Source organism: Misgurnus anguillicaudatus, chromosome 19 (assembly GCF_027580225.2).
Source record: "Misgurnus anguillicaudatus chromosome 19, ASM2758022v2, whole genome shotgun sequence".
Classification (NCBI taxonomy): domain Eukaryota; kingdom Metazoa; phylum Chordata; class Actinopteri; order Cypriniformes; family Cobitidae; genus Misgurnus; species Misgurnus anguillicaudatus.
The window spans coordinates 5,885,333-5,901,387 of NC_073355.2; the positions used below are offsets into that span (position 1 = coordinate 5,885,333).

The window sequence follows — 16,055 nt, forward strand, 5'->3', positions numbered from 1 at the left end:
CCACTTGATCTCATTAGCATAGACCATGGGTATAACTATGCGAGTTAGTCCCTGCCTCCACTTGTTTGGTTCAGCTCGGACCATAGATATAAATATGCAAATTAGTCCCCGCCTCCACATATATATGTAAATAGATGCTACAGTTGGCAGTTTCACACACAAAAGTTTTCATACAATAAAGAGCCATTCACACCAGCAGATGTATTCAACACACTGTGAATCTAATAGGTTGTGTTATCTAATATCTTACCTTTTGACTTGGTCAGTGAGGGAGGAAAAACATTACATATTGAATTGACCTTTCGCCAGCTCCTCCCCCAAAACAGCCATTGTCCAATCACACATCACAGCAACCGTTACTATGCGAGCACCTCCGACAAACATTCACGCCCGCAGCGTTTGTGAGCGGTGCATTCAATGGATAAAACATTGTGGACTGCCCCATTCAGTTAAATGTGTCGAACATTTACAAAGCATAAATACGTCTGCACAAAGGTAAGGCTTACAGCTAACTAGTTACAGTGTGGTCTAGATCTACTAACTAGAGGCAAGAACACAAATTGGACCAAAGTTATGATTACCATGAATATAATTGCCAGAATGTTAACCTACCCTCTATGCTAAATTTAATGAGTTATTTTGCCAACATTAGTTAACATGTTAGCTAACGCTAGCTACATTAGCTGCTGTTGTGTTGGGACTTTCAGCTCCCCAACTTTATTTTTCGTCAGTTTACGACAAAGTCGAACAAAGCCCCCTTAACAATCAACTTTAAATAATTTGTTTTTATCTTTCATGTAGCATTTTATGAACGGAAAACCTACCCCTGAGTTTCCCAAACCCGTAATTGCTGTGCAATTTTATTATATTATACATTTTATTTATTATATTATCTGTCCTACAACTTTTAAGACAAAACTATTTCCTGTTTGTGAAATCTATCACCATAAATAAAACATTATGATTCTCAAAACGGCTATCCTCAAAACAACAGACTGAGAAATGTTAGTTAGCTTTGAATGGCTTTGAAACACACGTAGGTTTAGCTAGCCAACATAGCCTTGTATTTTAACAAAATAGCTACTCGCAATAGACATTAATAGACTATACCATATGAAAGATAACTTACTCGGCAGTGCAAGAGCATGACTGGTCCACAAGGCTGTGCTGATTGCATTTGAGTTACAGGTCATGTGGTTTCTCATTTTTTGCGTGAGACCGGTAAGCATTAGCCTCGATAGAAGTCGTGTCTCCTTCATTGCATATTTTTATATTTTGAATATATCCCTCCACTGCATACTGTAACCCCTTTTGCCTCGATCTGGAAGAAATCGCGGAGGTATTGCTCCAAAAAATGTCACTGACACGCACGGGTATATCGCTTTCCGTTATGGCAATCTGTTGCGCTGGTCATTTGTTTGTCGGAAGTAGCAACAGTAACTAAGGGGGGCGGGGCTCGGCGAAAGGCTAATTGCACAGCAACTGCATCAGCACTGGAAACCTGAGGTAATTTTATGTTATGGACCTCAGCAATGAGAGCTCCACTGCCATTCAAGTGCGCATGCACTTGAAGTTCAAATAAATTTGATTGGCTGTGAATGGTTTTATTGTTCATCAGGTATTAAAAACAACAATTAAACCTTGGTTTTTGACCACGGGGGGCTTTAAAAAAGCATGATCTTAGTTTTTTATTTTCAAAATATCCAATCTCTGTTTATCTTTAGCACAATTATCTCAATAATATCTAATATTCAATATCGTCTAGCTCTACAACTGCTAAGTTCTGCTTGAGGTTTGTGTGAGGAACAGCCTAAAAATGAATGATTATTTTCATTTTTAAATGTGTTTGTGGCTGTATGGCCTACATTTATGGTACTTATTTTGTGACATTTTCAGAGCTTAGCAGCATATGTCCACCACTCTCTGTCATGGCATAGAAAAGAGCAGCGTGGATGTTTTTCAGACTGTCTGCTCTTGTGCTGTAATGGACTGTGGCGTGACATAAGAGTTAATTTCTAATAAGTTCTTTAATCTCAGGTTACATGCCTGACATTTTTTATATTGGTATCGACATCAAACCCATTTCAATTCTATTGGGAACGACATAGTCAGATCTGTCACCTAGCAACACACTAATATGTACCGAATTACGTGGAAGCACTATTTGCTACATAGGGGCATTTAAGAGCACTACATCAAGCTGTTCAGACGGGCTGAGTTTCTCTTTTTAAACCAAATCTCTGACTTCTTGACTCTTATTAATAATGTACATAACAAGGTCAATAAATGACCTCATGTTGCTGAATGGCAGATGGGACATAAAACTTTCCAGTCTCTGTGTTCTGGAGTTACAGGACTATCACAGCGCCTTTAATGGCTTTTAACACTGGTTGATTTAAAGTAAATAGTTAAGCACACACGAACACAGATAGGCAAATATTAACATAATTAAACATGTACTGGAACACAGGGCAAATATGCTTCTTCATACAGAAAATGCATTTTTTATGTGGAAGTTATATAATTTATTTATTTATTTTTAAGTGTGTATAGCCCAGACGTAGTTTAACCTTGCCATTTAAACAGACAGATGTGCTAAATGAAATGCAAAACACAATGTTTATGTCTTTCCTTGTTCCTTATGGGGCGATTTTAGTAACCAAATATGCATTTAATATTCACATTCCCGTAGATTTCTAAGTCTTGAGGGAAATGTCACATCAAGACAAACACTGTCATTGTGTTTCGTGTAATGACAGCCTGTCCTGTGTGGATTTGATGTAATGTCAACATCACACCGCTCCAGGTGACAGATGCGGCAGGTGGAGCAATCCTCCACTAGCATTCGCTTTCTAAGAATACAACGCAATACATTCATGTTCAAATTGCTCTTAAAATGCTGTCCCGCAATTTCAAAAAAATGACTCGGCAGACATTACTGTGAGGTTTTAGCCCTGATAAAAGCTTCTCGTTCTTTCTTTCTCAGTGTAATTGACATGTTCGCTCTGTATTTCCTCAGGCGGGGCTGGTTTCCATCCTCTTACTGTCGTGCATACACGGAGCCAGCAGTAAATAACAGGTAAGCAGACACCACATTAACACTAACACAGCCTTTTGTTGTCCTGATTAGCTGCCTGATAGCTATCGCTGTGAGGCTTCTGAAGCTCAGTCAGGCCTTATTTTAGGACTATTACAACCACATTAAATCAGCATGAGACTCGAAATGTAGTATAATGAAGCCTGGTTTATTAAAATGCTGTCTGATGGGGCAGGATTGGCTCTTACATTATGCTGCTTCTGAAATATAAACACACACCTTTACATGAACTGTATGTCATTTTATAATCCGTTATTTAAAGGTGCAGTCAGGTGAGTTTTAGTGGCATCTAGTGGTGAGATTGTGAATTTCAACCAATGGCTCTGTCCACAGCTCACCCCTCCCTTTCGAAATGCATAGAAAAGCTACGGTACTCGCCACAGGACAAACACGTCATCGTCTTAGACAACGTAGTGACAAAACGCGCTCTAAAGAGCAGTTATGTCCATTTAGGGCTACTGTAGAAACATGACGGCGACTTCAATGTAAGGGGACCCGCGTGTATGTAGATAAAAATGTATCATTCTAAGGTAATAAAAACAAAACAGTTCATTATGTAAGGTCTTTATACACCACTGATAATATACATATAATATAAGTCAAGAGATTGTCCTACGATATCTTAAACTAAAGTCAAGTTTCCACTGACGTACCCGATGATCATAAACTATGTGTTTTTAAGACTTAGTGCATAAGCTCTGCACAAATTTAAATACTAGGGGCCAGATTTACTAAACGGTAAATTAGCATGAGAGTTCAATTCCAAAAAGCACAGAAGGCGGTGGTAATATCTGCAGGTTATTTACTAAAAAGGCACAAATTAAATAGCACGGGCGAATAAGCAGAGCTGATGCTCCTCAGGTGCGAGTGATCTACTTACGCCTGAGGCGCTTGAGTTCAGCACCACGGACATCGCAGCTGAAAATGCAGGGTGTGAAATCTCAGCTAACAAAGCCATAGTACAGAGAAAAGAATGACAAAAAATAAGGGTTTACAAAAAATTTTTAAAACTTGGTATTGTGTGACTTCTAGTGATTTCCTCCAGCAAATAAAAAATAACATGGCTTGCCAAACAATATTTTTTAATAATATGTTCCTCTGTAATTCCAAATAAACTGTTACGTGTGGGGAAAACATCCTCTGCATTGTACCACATGCTCTCTGATCGCTGCAATGCCAACAATTGCAGCCATTTCAAGCGCAGAATGATTTAAAGAGCACCTATCGTCCGATTCACGATTTTACATTTCCTTTGGTGTTTAAGTGTGTGTTAGTACAGGTTAATGATATGCAAAAGGTACAAACCCCAAAGGAAACAATGACGAGAGTTATCTTCTTCAACTTAGATCTCTTTTCTTGGACTACAACAAACAAGTGGATTGTAGGCAACAGTTTACTTCCTGGGATTTGTGATGTAGTCAAGACTATTATCATAATTAAGCAGTATCGCTTGAGTAGGAGTGTGATATAGCTCTATATCATCACCCTCTTTTTGCCGTGAAGTGCAGAACTCCATACGGCGTTGTCTCGTGCTTTTCCACTAAACTCGTAACGCAGGGAAAGTGGTCACGATGTCCGGAGGTCTGGATGTCCTTCAAATGAAGGAGGAGGATGTGCTGAAGTTTCTGGCTGCAGGAACCCATCTGGGAGGAACCAACATGGACTTCCAGATGGAGCAGTACGTCTACAAGAGAAAGAGTGACGGCGTGTACATCATCAATCTGAAAAAGACTTGGGAGAAACTCCTGCTGGCTGCTCGTGCTATTGTCGCCATTGAGAATCCAGCTGACGTTTGTGTTATCTCCTCCAGGAACACCGGCCAGAGAGCTGTGCTCAAGTTCGCCTCTGCCACTGGTGCCACCACCTTCGCTGGTCGTTTCACTCCTGGAACCTTCACCAATCAGATTCAGGCTGCTTTCAGGGAGCCCCGCCTCCTGATCGTGACCGATCCTCGTGCCGACCATCAGCCGCTGACTGAAGCATCTTACGTCAACATCCCAACCATCGCCCTCTGCAACACAGACTCTCCTTTGAGATACGTCGACATTGCCATCCCCTGCAACAACAAGGGTCACCACTCTACTGGTTTGATGTGGTGGATGTTGGCCAGAGAGGTTCTGAGGATGAGGGGCACCATCTCCAGGGAGCACCCATGGGAGGTCATGCCTGATCTGTACTTTTACAGAGATCCAGAGGAGATTGAGAAGGAGGAGCTGGCTGCTGCCGAGAAGGCTGTTGGCAAGGAGGAGTTCCAGGGTGAATGGTCCGCTCCCCCACCTGATTTCACCCAGCCTGAGGTTACCGACTGGTCTGAGGGTGTGCCGGTTCCATCTGTGCCCATCCAGCAGTTCCCAGCTGGCATTGAACCTGCAGCTCCAGCTAAGGCTGCCCCTGCTGAGGCGTTTGCTGAGGACTGGAGCGCTCAGCCTGCCACAGAGGACTGGTCTGCTGCCCCCACAGCTCAGGCTGGAGAATGGGGTGGCACCACTGCTGACTGGTCTTAAGTGATGTTAACCAGCAGTTCGGTGTGATGACATTGAATAAATAAATCTGGTTGTTTAAAAAAAAAAAAAAAAAGCTCTATATCATCACGGCTGTGATTAGGCCAGAGGCACGAGGCCGTAGGCAATCACAGCCGTGATGATATAGAGCTATATCACACGACTCCGAGAGCGATATTGCATTTATACAACAGTTCGACAGCACACGTTTGAAAAAAGAAAACTAGAAAACAACAACGGAGTTATTTTAAAAGCCTCTTTGTTTGGGAACTACTTTCTTCCGCCACGGATTTGAGGGCGGCCAGAATGACAGGTAACACTTTCGGCTGTTTTGAATCTCATAATAACTCAATGGACGGAGTAGCCGTTTCTTTATATTAACGTTTCTTGGTCACAAAGTGTAGTTTTAAGATTAGTTCAGTCGAGAATATGTATGTATTATCTTTAAATCTACAGTCGATTAGTAAAGATAGCGCCTGTTTGAACGTTTGCTTAGTAAGATTCGGTACGTATGAGAACCAAAGCGTGAGCGGACGTCAGTGTTCACTCGCCCCGCTGACCACCGCCCTCTCTGGGCTACATCTCTGAAAGGGATTCCCTGGCTCTCATGTTGGCCTGTCTGTGTTTGATGGTCAAAAATGAGATCAAATCAGCAGTATTTGGTGTCATGATCAAACTAGTACTTGTTTTCTTATTAGGGCCCGAGCACCGAGGAGCAGGCCAGAATGGCCTGCACCGAAAGGTGCGAAGCCCTATTGTTTTTGCTCGGATTATTATTAGGGCCCGAGCACCGAGGAGCAGGCCAGAATGGCCTGCACCGAAAGGTGCGAAGCCCTATTGTTTTTGCTCGAATTTATTATTTTTTTATTTATTTTTATTTTTATTTTTATTTTTTTTAACACTTTTGGGCATTTTGGGTGCCTTAACATACTCGAAAACTCTTGAAATTTGGCACAGACGTTAGAGTCGTCCGTCATTGCGAACAGACAAAGGCTGGAACACGGGCGTGGCACAGGGGCTCTGTAGCGCCCCCTGTAATGAAAAAAAAAACATTGATGCACAGATCGTGCAAACATGTACGCACATGTACGAGAGTTGGTACGCATATAGATCTCATCAACCCGAACAACTTTCACCCTCTAACATTTTAGCTCCGCCCAACAGGAAGTCGGCTATTTTGGATTGTTTAAAAAATGCATACGGTGAACTTTTAAATACTCCTCCCAGGGGATTCATGGGATTGACACCAAACGTGGTGATCATGATGTCGTGACATTGGACTTGCTAAATTGCGAAGGGATTTTTGATATCTCGAACGGTTGTGCCATGGCGAGGCGACAAAGTTGTGGCGAAATCAGAGAAACAGGAAGTGTCTAATATCTAAGGCAAAAAATGTCTTATTGTAATGACACGCGGGGTGTTTGTTCGTCTGAAGATTCCGATCGCATCGATGTGCCTATTGTGACTCCCGGGTATAGCGCCACCACCAGGCGCCAGGAAGTGTGTCAGTCACAAAGCTGGATTTTTTTTAAAGTTCCATGCAATGTTCTTTTAAATACTCCTTCTAGGATTTTCATGCGATTGACACCAAAAGTGGTCAACATGATGCCGAGACATTGTAGATGATAAATTGCGAAGGGATTTTTGATATCTCAAACGCTGTTCCCATGGCAACCTGTCAAACTTTACTTTCATTTTAAAGGCATATTTAAGCCTTTCAGTTTCATGCAGTTAACTTTTAAATACTCCTTCTAGGATTTTCATGCGATTGACACCAAAAGTGGTCAACATGATGCCGAGACATTGTAGATGATAAATTGCGAAGGAATTTTTGACATCTCGAACGCTGTTCCCATGGCAACACGTCAAACTTTACTTTCATTTCAGGCATGTTTAAAGCTCTTGGCGTGCTTAGTTGAACTTTAAATTTGGCACACACATCAGAGTTTTCGGCTGTTAGGTGTTGACAAAAACGTCAGATAAAGGCGTGTCTATTTGGTGGCTAACTAGCGCCCCCATTTGTCTAAAATATGGGGTTTCTTTTACCTACTGTACCTAAATGGGTCAGTAGCAACATGAAATAGTCCACTGATATTTACCCACTTGATGCACATGCCCACCTTGCATCGTTTTCTCGGCGGCACGGTGTAGCGGTTAAATAACGTGCGCGGGCCCGCCATCGCTGCTTGAAGATATATTTAGGGCCCGAGCACCGAGGAGCAGGCCAGAATGGCCTGCACCGAAAGGTGCGAAGCCCTATTGTTTTTCTTAGGATTTATTATTTTTTTTTTTTTTTTTTTATTATTTTTATTTTTTTTAACACTTTTGGGCATTTTGGGTGCCTAAACATACTCGAAAACTCTTGAAATTTGGCACAGACGTCAAAGTCGTCCGTCATTGCGAACGGGCAAAGGCTGGAACACGGGCGTGGCACAGGGGCTCTGTAGCGCCCCCTGTAATGCAAAAAAAAACATTGGTGCACAGATCGGGCAAACATGTACACACATGTACGAGAGTTGGTACGCATATAGATCTCATCGACCCGAACAACTTTCGCCCTCTAACATTTTAGCTCCGCCCAACAGGAAGTCTGCCATTTTGGATTGTTTAAAAAATGCATGCGGTGAACTTTTAAATACTCCTTCTAGGGGATTCATGGGATTGACACCAAACGTGGTGATCATGATGTCAAGACATTGTACTTGCTAAATTGCGAAGGGATTTTTGATATCTCGAACGGTTCTGCCATGGCGAGGTGACAAAGTCATGGCGAATTTAGAGAAACAGGAAGTGTCTAATATGATAGCCAAAAAATGTCTTATTGTGATGCCATGCGGGGTGTTTGTTTGTCTGATGATTCCGATCGCATCGATGTGCCTATTGTGACTCCCGGGTATAGCGCCACCACCAGGCGCCAGGAAGTGTGTCAGTCATGAACTTTTAAATACTTCTCCTAGGGAATTCATACGATTGACACCAAACGTGGTGAAGATGATGCTGAGACATTGGACTTGCTAAATTGCAAAGGGATTTTTGATATCTTGAACGGTGTTGCCATGGCGAGGCGACAAATTTATGGCGAATTCAGAGAAACAGGAAGTGTCTAATATCTAAAGCAAAAAATGTCTTATTGGGATGAAACGCAGTGTGTATGTTCGGCCAAGGATTCCGATCGCATCGCTGTGCCTATTGTGAGTCTCGGGTATAGCGCCACCACCAGGCGCCAGGAAGTGTGACAGTCACAAAAGGTGGATTTTTTGACGGTTGCATGCGGTGAACTTTTAAATACTCCTCCTAGGATTTTCATGCGATTGACACCAAAAGTGGTCAACATGATGCTGAGACATTGTAGATGATAAATTGCGAAGGGATTTTTGATATCTCGAATGCTGCTCCATTGGCAACACGTCAAATTTTACTTTCATTTTCAGGCATATTTAAGCACTTGGCATGCACTTTGGGTGCCTTAACATGCTCGAAAACACCGGGAATTTGGCACAGACCTCAAAGTCATCGGCCATTAGGACCGGGCAAACGCTGGAACATGGCCATGGCAGTAGGGTTCTGTAGTGCCCCCTATAATGCAAAAAAATTATTGGTGCACAAATCGGGCAAACATGTACGCACATGTACGAGAGTTGGTACGTATATAGATCCCATCGACACTAACAATTTTCACAATCAAACCTATTAGCTCCGCCCAACAGGAAGTCGGCCATTTTGGATGGTTTAAAAAATGCATACGGTGAACTTTTGAATACTCCTTCTAGGGGATTCATGGGATTGACACCAAACGTGGTGAACATGATGCCGAGACATTGTTCTTGCTAAATTGTGAAGGGATTTTTAATATCTCGAACGGTTCTGTCATGGCGAGGCGACAAATTTATGGCGAAATCAGAGAAACAGAAAGTGTCTAATATGTAAGGTAAAAAATATCTTATTGTGATGCCATGCGGGGTGTTTGTTCGTCTGAAGATTTCGATCGCATCAATGTGCCTATTGTGAGTCTCGGGTATAGTGCCACCACCAGGCGCCAGGAAGTGTTGCAGTCACAAAGATTGATTTTTTTGACAGTTCCATGTGATGTTCTTTTAAATACTCCTCCTAAAATGTTTATGCGGTTGACACTAAAAGTGGTCAACATGATGCAGAGACATTGTAGATGCTAAATTGCGAAGGAATTTTTGACATCTCGAACGCTGTTGCCATGGCAACGCATCAAACTTTACTTTAATTTCAGGCATATTTAAGGCTCATGGCGTGCTTAGATTAACTTTAAATTTGGCACACACATGAGAGTTGTCGGCTGTTAAGTGTTGACAAAAAGGTCAGATAAAGGCGTGTCTATTTTAGTGGCTCACTAGCGCCCCCGATTGTCTAAAATGTGGGGTTTCTTTTACCTACAGTACCTAAATAGGTCAGTAGCAACATGAAATACTCCACAGATATTTACCCGCTTGATGCACTTGCCCACCGTGAATCGTTTTTCTCGAAGGCACCGTGTAGCGGTAAATAAACGTGCGAGGGCCCGCCATCGCTGCTTGCAGCTATATTTTTTATTATTAGGGCCCGAGCACCGAGGAGCAGGCCAGAATGGCCTGCACCGAAAGGTGCGAAGCCCTATTGTTTTCCTTAGGATTATTATTTTTTTATTATTATTTTCTTTTTTTTAACACTTTTGGGCACTTTGGGTGCCTTAGCATACTCGAAAACTCTTGAAATTTGGCACAGAAGTCAGAGTCGTCGGCCATCAGGTCTGGGCAAAGGCTGGACCACGGGCGTGGCAAAGGGAGCTCTGTAGCGCCCCCTGCAATGCAAAAACAAACATTGGGGCACAGATCGTGCAAACATGTACGCATATGTACGAGAGTTGGTACGCATATAGATCTCATCGACCCGAACAACTTTCGCCCTCTAACATTTAAGCTCCGCCCAACAGGAAGTCAGCTATTTTGGATTTTTTTAAAAATGCATGTGTTGAACTTTTGAATACTCCTCCTAGAGGATGCATGCGATTGACACCAAAAGTGGTGAACATGATGTCGAGACATTGTACTTGCTAAATTGCGAAGGGATTTTTGATATCTCGAACGGTTCTGCCATGGCGAGCCGACAAAGTTGTGGCGAAATCAGAGAAACAGGAAGTGTCTAATATCTAAGGCAAAAAATGTCTTATTGTGATGACACGCGGGGTGTTTGTTCGTCTGAACATTCCGATCGCATCGATGTGCCTATTGTGAGTCTCGGGTATAGCGCCACCAGCAGGCGCCAGGAAGTGTGTCAGTCACAAAGCTGGATTTTTTTGAAAGTTCCATGCAATGTTCTTTTAAATACTCCTCCTAGGATTTTCATGCGATTGACACGAGAAGTGGTCACCATGATGCCGAGACATTGTAGATGATAAATTGCGAAGGGATTTTTGATATCTCAAACGCTGTTCCCATGGCAACCGTTCAAACTTTACTTTCATTTTAAAGGCATATTTAAGCCTTTCAGTTGCATACAGTTAACTTTTAAATACTCCTTCTAGGATTTTCATGCGATTGACACGAGAAGTGGTCAACATAATGCAAAGACATTGTAGATGATAAATTGCGAAGGAATTTTTGATATCTCGAACGCTGTTCCCATGGCAACGCGTCAAACTTCACTTTCATTTTTACACATATTTAAGGCTGACAGTTACATGCTGTGAACCTTTAAATACTGCTCGTATGGGATATATGCGATTGACACCAAAAGTGGTCAACATGATGCCGAGACATTGTAGATGATATATTGCGAAGGAATTTTTGACATCTCGAACGCTGTTCCTATGGCAACGCGTCAAACTTTACTTTAATTTCAGGCATGTTTAAGGCTCTTGGCGTGCTTAGTTGAAATTTTAATTTGGCACACACATCAGAGTTTTCGGCTGTTAAGTGTGCACAAAAAGGTCAGATAAAGGCGTGTCTCTTAAGTGGCTCACTAGTGCCCCTGCTTGTCTAAAATGTGGGGTTGTTTTTTACCTACAGTCCCCAAATGGCTCAGAAACAACATTAAATAGCCCACTGATATTTTACCCACTTGATGCACTTGCCCACCGTGCATCGTTTTCTCGGACGCACCATGTAGCGGTAAAAAAAACGTGCGAGGGCCCGCCATTGCTGCTTGCAGCTATATTTATTATTATTATTTTTTTTTTTTTTTAACACTTTTGGACATTTTGGGGGCCTTAACATACTCGAAAACTCTTGAAATTTGGCACAGACATCAGAGTCGTCCGTCATCGCCGAAAGCCAAAGGCTGGACCACGGGCGTGGCAAGGGAGCTCTGTAGCGCCCCCTGTAATTTAAAAACAAACATTAGGGCACAGATCGGGCAAAAATGTACGCACATGTACGAGAGTTGGTACACATATAGAGCTCATCGACCCGAACAACTTTCGCCCTCTAACATTTAAGCTCCGCCCAACAGGAAGTCGGCTATTTTGGATTGTTTAAAAAATGCATGCGGTGAACTTTTGAATACTCCTTCTAGGGGATTCATGGGATTGACACCAAACGTGGTGATCATGATGTCGAGACATTGTACTTGCTAAATTGCGAAGGGATTTTTGATATCTCGAACGGTTCTGCCATGGCGAGCCGACAAAATTGTGGCGAAATCAGAGAAACAGGAAGTGTCTAATATCTAAGGCAAAAAATGTCTTATTGTAATGACACGCGGGGTGTTTGTTCGTCTGAAGATTCCGATCGCATCGGTGTGCCTATTGTGACTCCCGGGTATAGCGCCACCAGCAGGCGCCAGGAAGTGTGTCAGTCACAAAGCTGGATTTTTTTGAAAGTTCCATGCAATGTTCTTTTAAATACTCCTCCTAGGATTTTCATGCGATTGACACCAAAAGTGGTCACCATGATGCCGAGACATTGTAGATGATAAATTGCGAAGGGATTTTTGATATCTCAAACACTGTTCCCATGGCAATGCATCAAACTTTACTTTCATTTTTACACATATTTAAGGCTGACAGTTACATGCTGTGAACCTTTAAATACTCCTCGTATGGGATTCATGCGATTGACACCAGAAGTGGTCAACATGATGCCGAGACATTGTAGATGATAAATTGCGAAGGAATTTTTGACATCTCGAACGCTGTTCCCATGGCAACGCGTCAAGCTTTACTTTAATTTCAGAGATATTTAAGGCTCTTGGCGTGCTTAGTTTAAGTTTAAATTTGGCACACACATCAGAGTTTTCGGCTGTTAAGTGTTGACTAAAAGGTCACACACAGGCGTGTCTCTTAAGTGGCTCACTAGTGCCCCCGTTTGTCTAAAATGTGGGGTTTCTTTTACCTACAGTCCCCAAATGCCTCAGAAACAACATTAAATAGCCCACCGATATTTTACCCACTTGATGCCCTTGCCCGCCGTGCATCGTTTTCTCGGACGCACCGTGTAGCGGTAAAAAAACGTGCGAGGGCCCGCCATTGCTGCTTGCAGCTATATTTCATATTTAGTGTCTTTTGTGTTGTTATTGTTTTGGCACGAGGTAAAAGTTAATAAAACTACATAATGTTACTATTGCTTTCCCATTTATTCTTATCGCGATACGAGCACTCGGTTATTATTAGACTTCGTTCTTGTCAGTACAATATAAAACTGTTTTTTATAAGTGTCAGAGAGATGTTTTTGCATGCTGCTTATAAATATATCAGTGGCGATATCTCATAACATGTTTTAATAGTCACGATAAATGATCAATGTCCACATTTAAAAGCTGCGGTGCTTACCTTGCAGTTCCACGGTGCTTTCGCATTCTGAGAAGAGATATCGCTCCAGAAAAAAATAGTGTTTACATTCCACTTTCCAAGTGTTAATCGTCCACACGATGTGACAAGACATTACTCCCATTAACTTTAACGTAACATCCAAGAGCGCTGATCTTTGACGGAATAGTCGCTTCCGATTGGGATTCACAGACTCATGAGGATTCATGAGCCTGTTTCAAGGACCTCCATTCACTAGGTGGCGGAATGATACGAAAGGTGAAGCGGTTACTGTGATGTTATCAGTAGAATATCGCATAGCTCTTAGCCAATCAGATTCGAGAACCAGAAAGAACTGTTGTATAATTCCTTACTAACCAATTCTTTGAAACATGCTAAGGAGCGTCACATTTCCGACTGACATCAGAGGTATTCAGACCAATCACAACGTACAGATTAGCTGGCCAATCAGGGACACAACACTTTTCAAGTCAATGAGTTTTTTACAAAGTCAATGCGTTTGAGGAAAGCAAAAATGTACGGTGTGTGGAAATAATGTGTTTTTTACCATAAACCACGTGAACAGATTGTATTATACCAAATGCATAAAAAATTTGCAAAAAATGAAAGAGGTGCACTTAAGACATGCTTTTTTCAGTGTTAAATAATGGTGTAAATACCAGTAATATCATTTACATTAGTAAATCTCATTGTGTGAATCATTTAAATAATCTCCTCCCATAAATTTTGCGTCTGAAACTCCTAGAAATGCATATGCAATAAGGTCAGTCGCAAAAATAACTAAACCACACCTTTCCATCGCTACTTATCCACTGGGCGTCTTTAGTAAATCCCGACAGTCGTTATTTAACGCCAAAATTATGGTTTGCGCTGGTGCAATCTGTTATTAAATATGTCCCTAGATGTATTTTTACAATTATACATCTGTGTTTTTAATTAAAAGATTGTGTTTGATGTTGAAATTAAAATATCTCTAAAATGTTTTTACGTGCCTTGCTTTTATTCTGTGTAAAACCGACTATATTTGAATTGAACGTAGCATTCAGTTAGTTAGTGTCTCGGTAGTGCCCACTTGCTGTTTTTCCCTTAATGCCTTTAATTAATTCTTTATCAAGATTTTGATGCTTTTCTTACACCAACAAATTGTTGAACTGACTAAACTGTAGACCAAAAACAAGAACACTAGCAGAGAGAGATCCTTTCAGTATGGCGGCGCCACCCCACCATACAGTAAAACGAGCATGACGTCAGCTTCCCATTTTCTTATAATGATTTATAAGTTAATCTGACATCAATTTCTGTCATTTGACTTTATCCAACATAAAGATAAGTATGTAAAGTACCTGCAAATTTAAATTTCAAACAGAGCTGGTGATAAGCAAAAGTATCAAATTGCAGCTTTATATCTGTAGTTTCAGTTATATAATGTCTTATATTAATATATTATTCACATCATACTGGTTCACGTAATGTGATTACACCCTAATTGCCTGTTTTCCAGAGAGCTCGAAGTTTTCTTGACACCAGCAATGGCAGTTAACATTGAGCCATTTGTAAACTCAATATTTACAGTAATTTATAAACAAGGTTTGTTCTGTTGGATGTAGTTGATGTTTAAGGGTGATGTGATTTGTGTGTTGTAGTATGGATTGCAATCCTCCCATGCGCAGTAAGAGTGTGGTCAACCTCATGCAGCACAACACAGAAGATGAGATGATGGTTCTGCCTCCAGCCGACTACAGCGACTCTCCTGCCAGAAGAAACTCCACCGCCAGTCTGAATCCAATGTACACACCTTTACATAAAAAACCAGTAAGTCTTCATCATCTAACTCTCCTCCCACTATAAACAATCCAAAACTTGACTCCTTGAACAGTCTCAACTCATTGCATTGTCTTTAAATTAAGATTGGATTTTATAGCAGCTCTGTGGGTTACAACACAGGTAAAGCAAGGGTGTGCATCACAGGAATTTTACCATACTTAAGTGGGCACTACTAAGAACAGATTATAAAACATTGAAAAAGACACTAACTGTGGAAAAACTTATGTGTGAGTTGACAAAAAATAGTTGGAACATATTGTTCATACTTTGCATGAGGGTTTTGAACAAAATTATAAACGCAACACTTTTGTTTTTGCACCCATTTTTCATTAGCTAAACTCAAAGATTTTTTGTATGTATACAAAAAGCATATTGTTCACAAATCTGTGTAAATCTGTATTAATGAGCACTTCTTTGCCGAGATAATCCATCCACCTCACAGGTGTGCCGTAACAAGATGCATGATTATTGCACAGGTGTGCCTTAGGCTGGCCACAATAAAATGTGCAGTTTAACTGTATTGGGGGTCCAAAACCATTTGCCTCACGCAGTGCAACACATCTCCTTCGCAAAGAGTTGTTGATTGTGACCTGTAAAATGTGGGTCTACTCTTCAATGGCTGTGCACAGTTGCTGCATATAGGCAGGAACTGGAACACACGGTTGTACACGCCGATCCAAAGCATCCCAAACATGCTCAATGCATGACATGTCCTGTGAGAAAGCTGGCTATGGATGTTTTCAGCTTCCAGGAATTGTGTAGAGATCCTTGCAACATGTGGCCGTGCATTATCATGAATATTATTATTAGGCCTCAGGATCTCATCATGGTATCTCTTTGCATTCAATATGCCATCAAT

The 16,055-nt window shown here is 41.5% G+C and overlaps 2 protein-coding genes across 2 annotated transcripts in view; both read left to right on the forward strand.

Moving 5' to 3' along the window:
* The window catches only part of baiap2l1b (BAR/IMD domain containing adaptor protein 2 like 1b), a 77,631-nt gene that overhangs the window by 51,146 nt on the left and 10,430 nt on the right, over window positions 1–16,055 (forward strand). Inside the window, exons 11-12 of the mRNA XM_073856831.1 lie at window positions 3,020–3,079; window positions 15,016–15,184. Of these exons, the coding sequence (XP_073712932.1) occupies window positions 3,020–3,079; window positions 15,016–15,184 (229 nt within the window). The remainder of the gene's footprint in view (window positions 1–3,019; window positions 3,080–15,015; window positions 15,185–16,055) is intronic.
* Window positions 4,581–5,674, forward strand: LOC141350967 (small ribosomal subunit protein uS2). The gene has a single exon (XM_073856830.1). It carries the CDS (start codon window positions 4,669–4,671, stop codon window positions 5,599–5,601), a length of 933 nt encoding a protein of 310 aa, XP_073712931.1. The 5' UTR covers window positions 4,581–4,668; the 3' UTR covers window positions 5,602–5,674.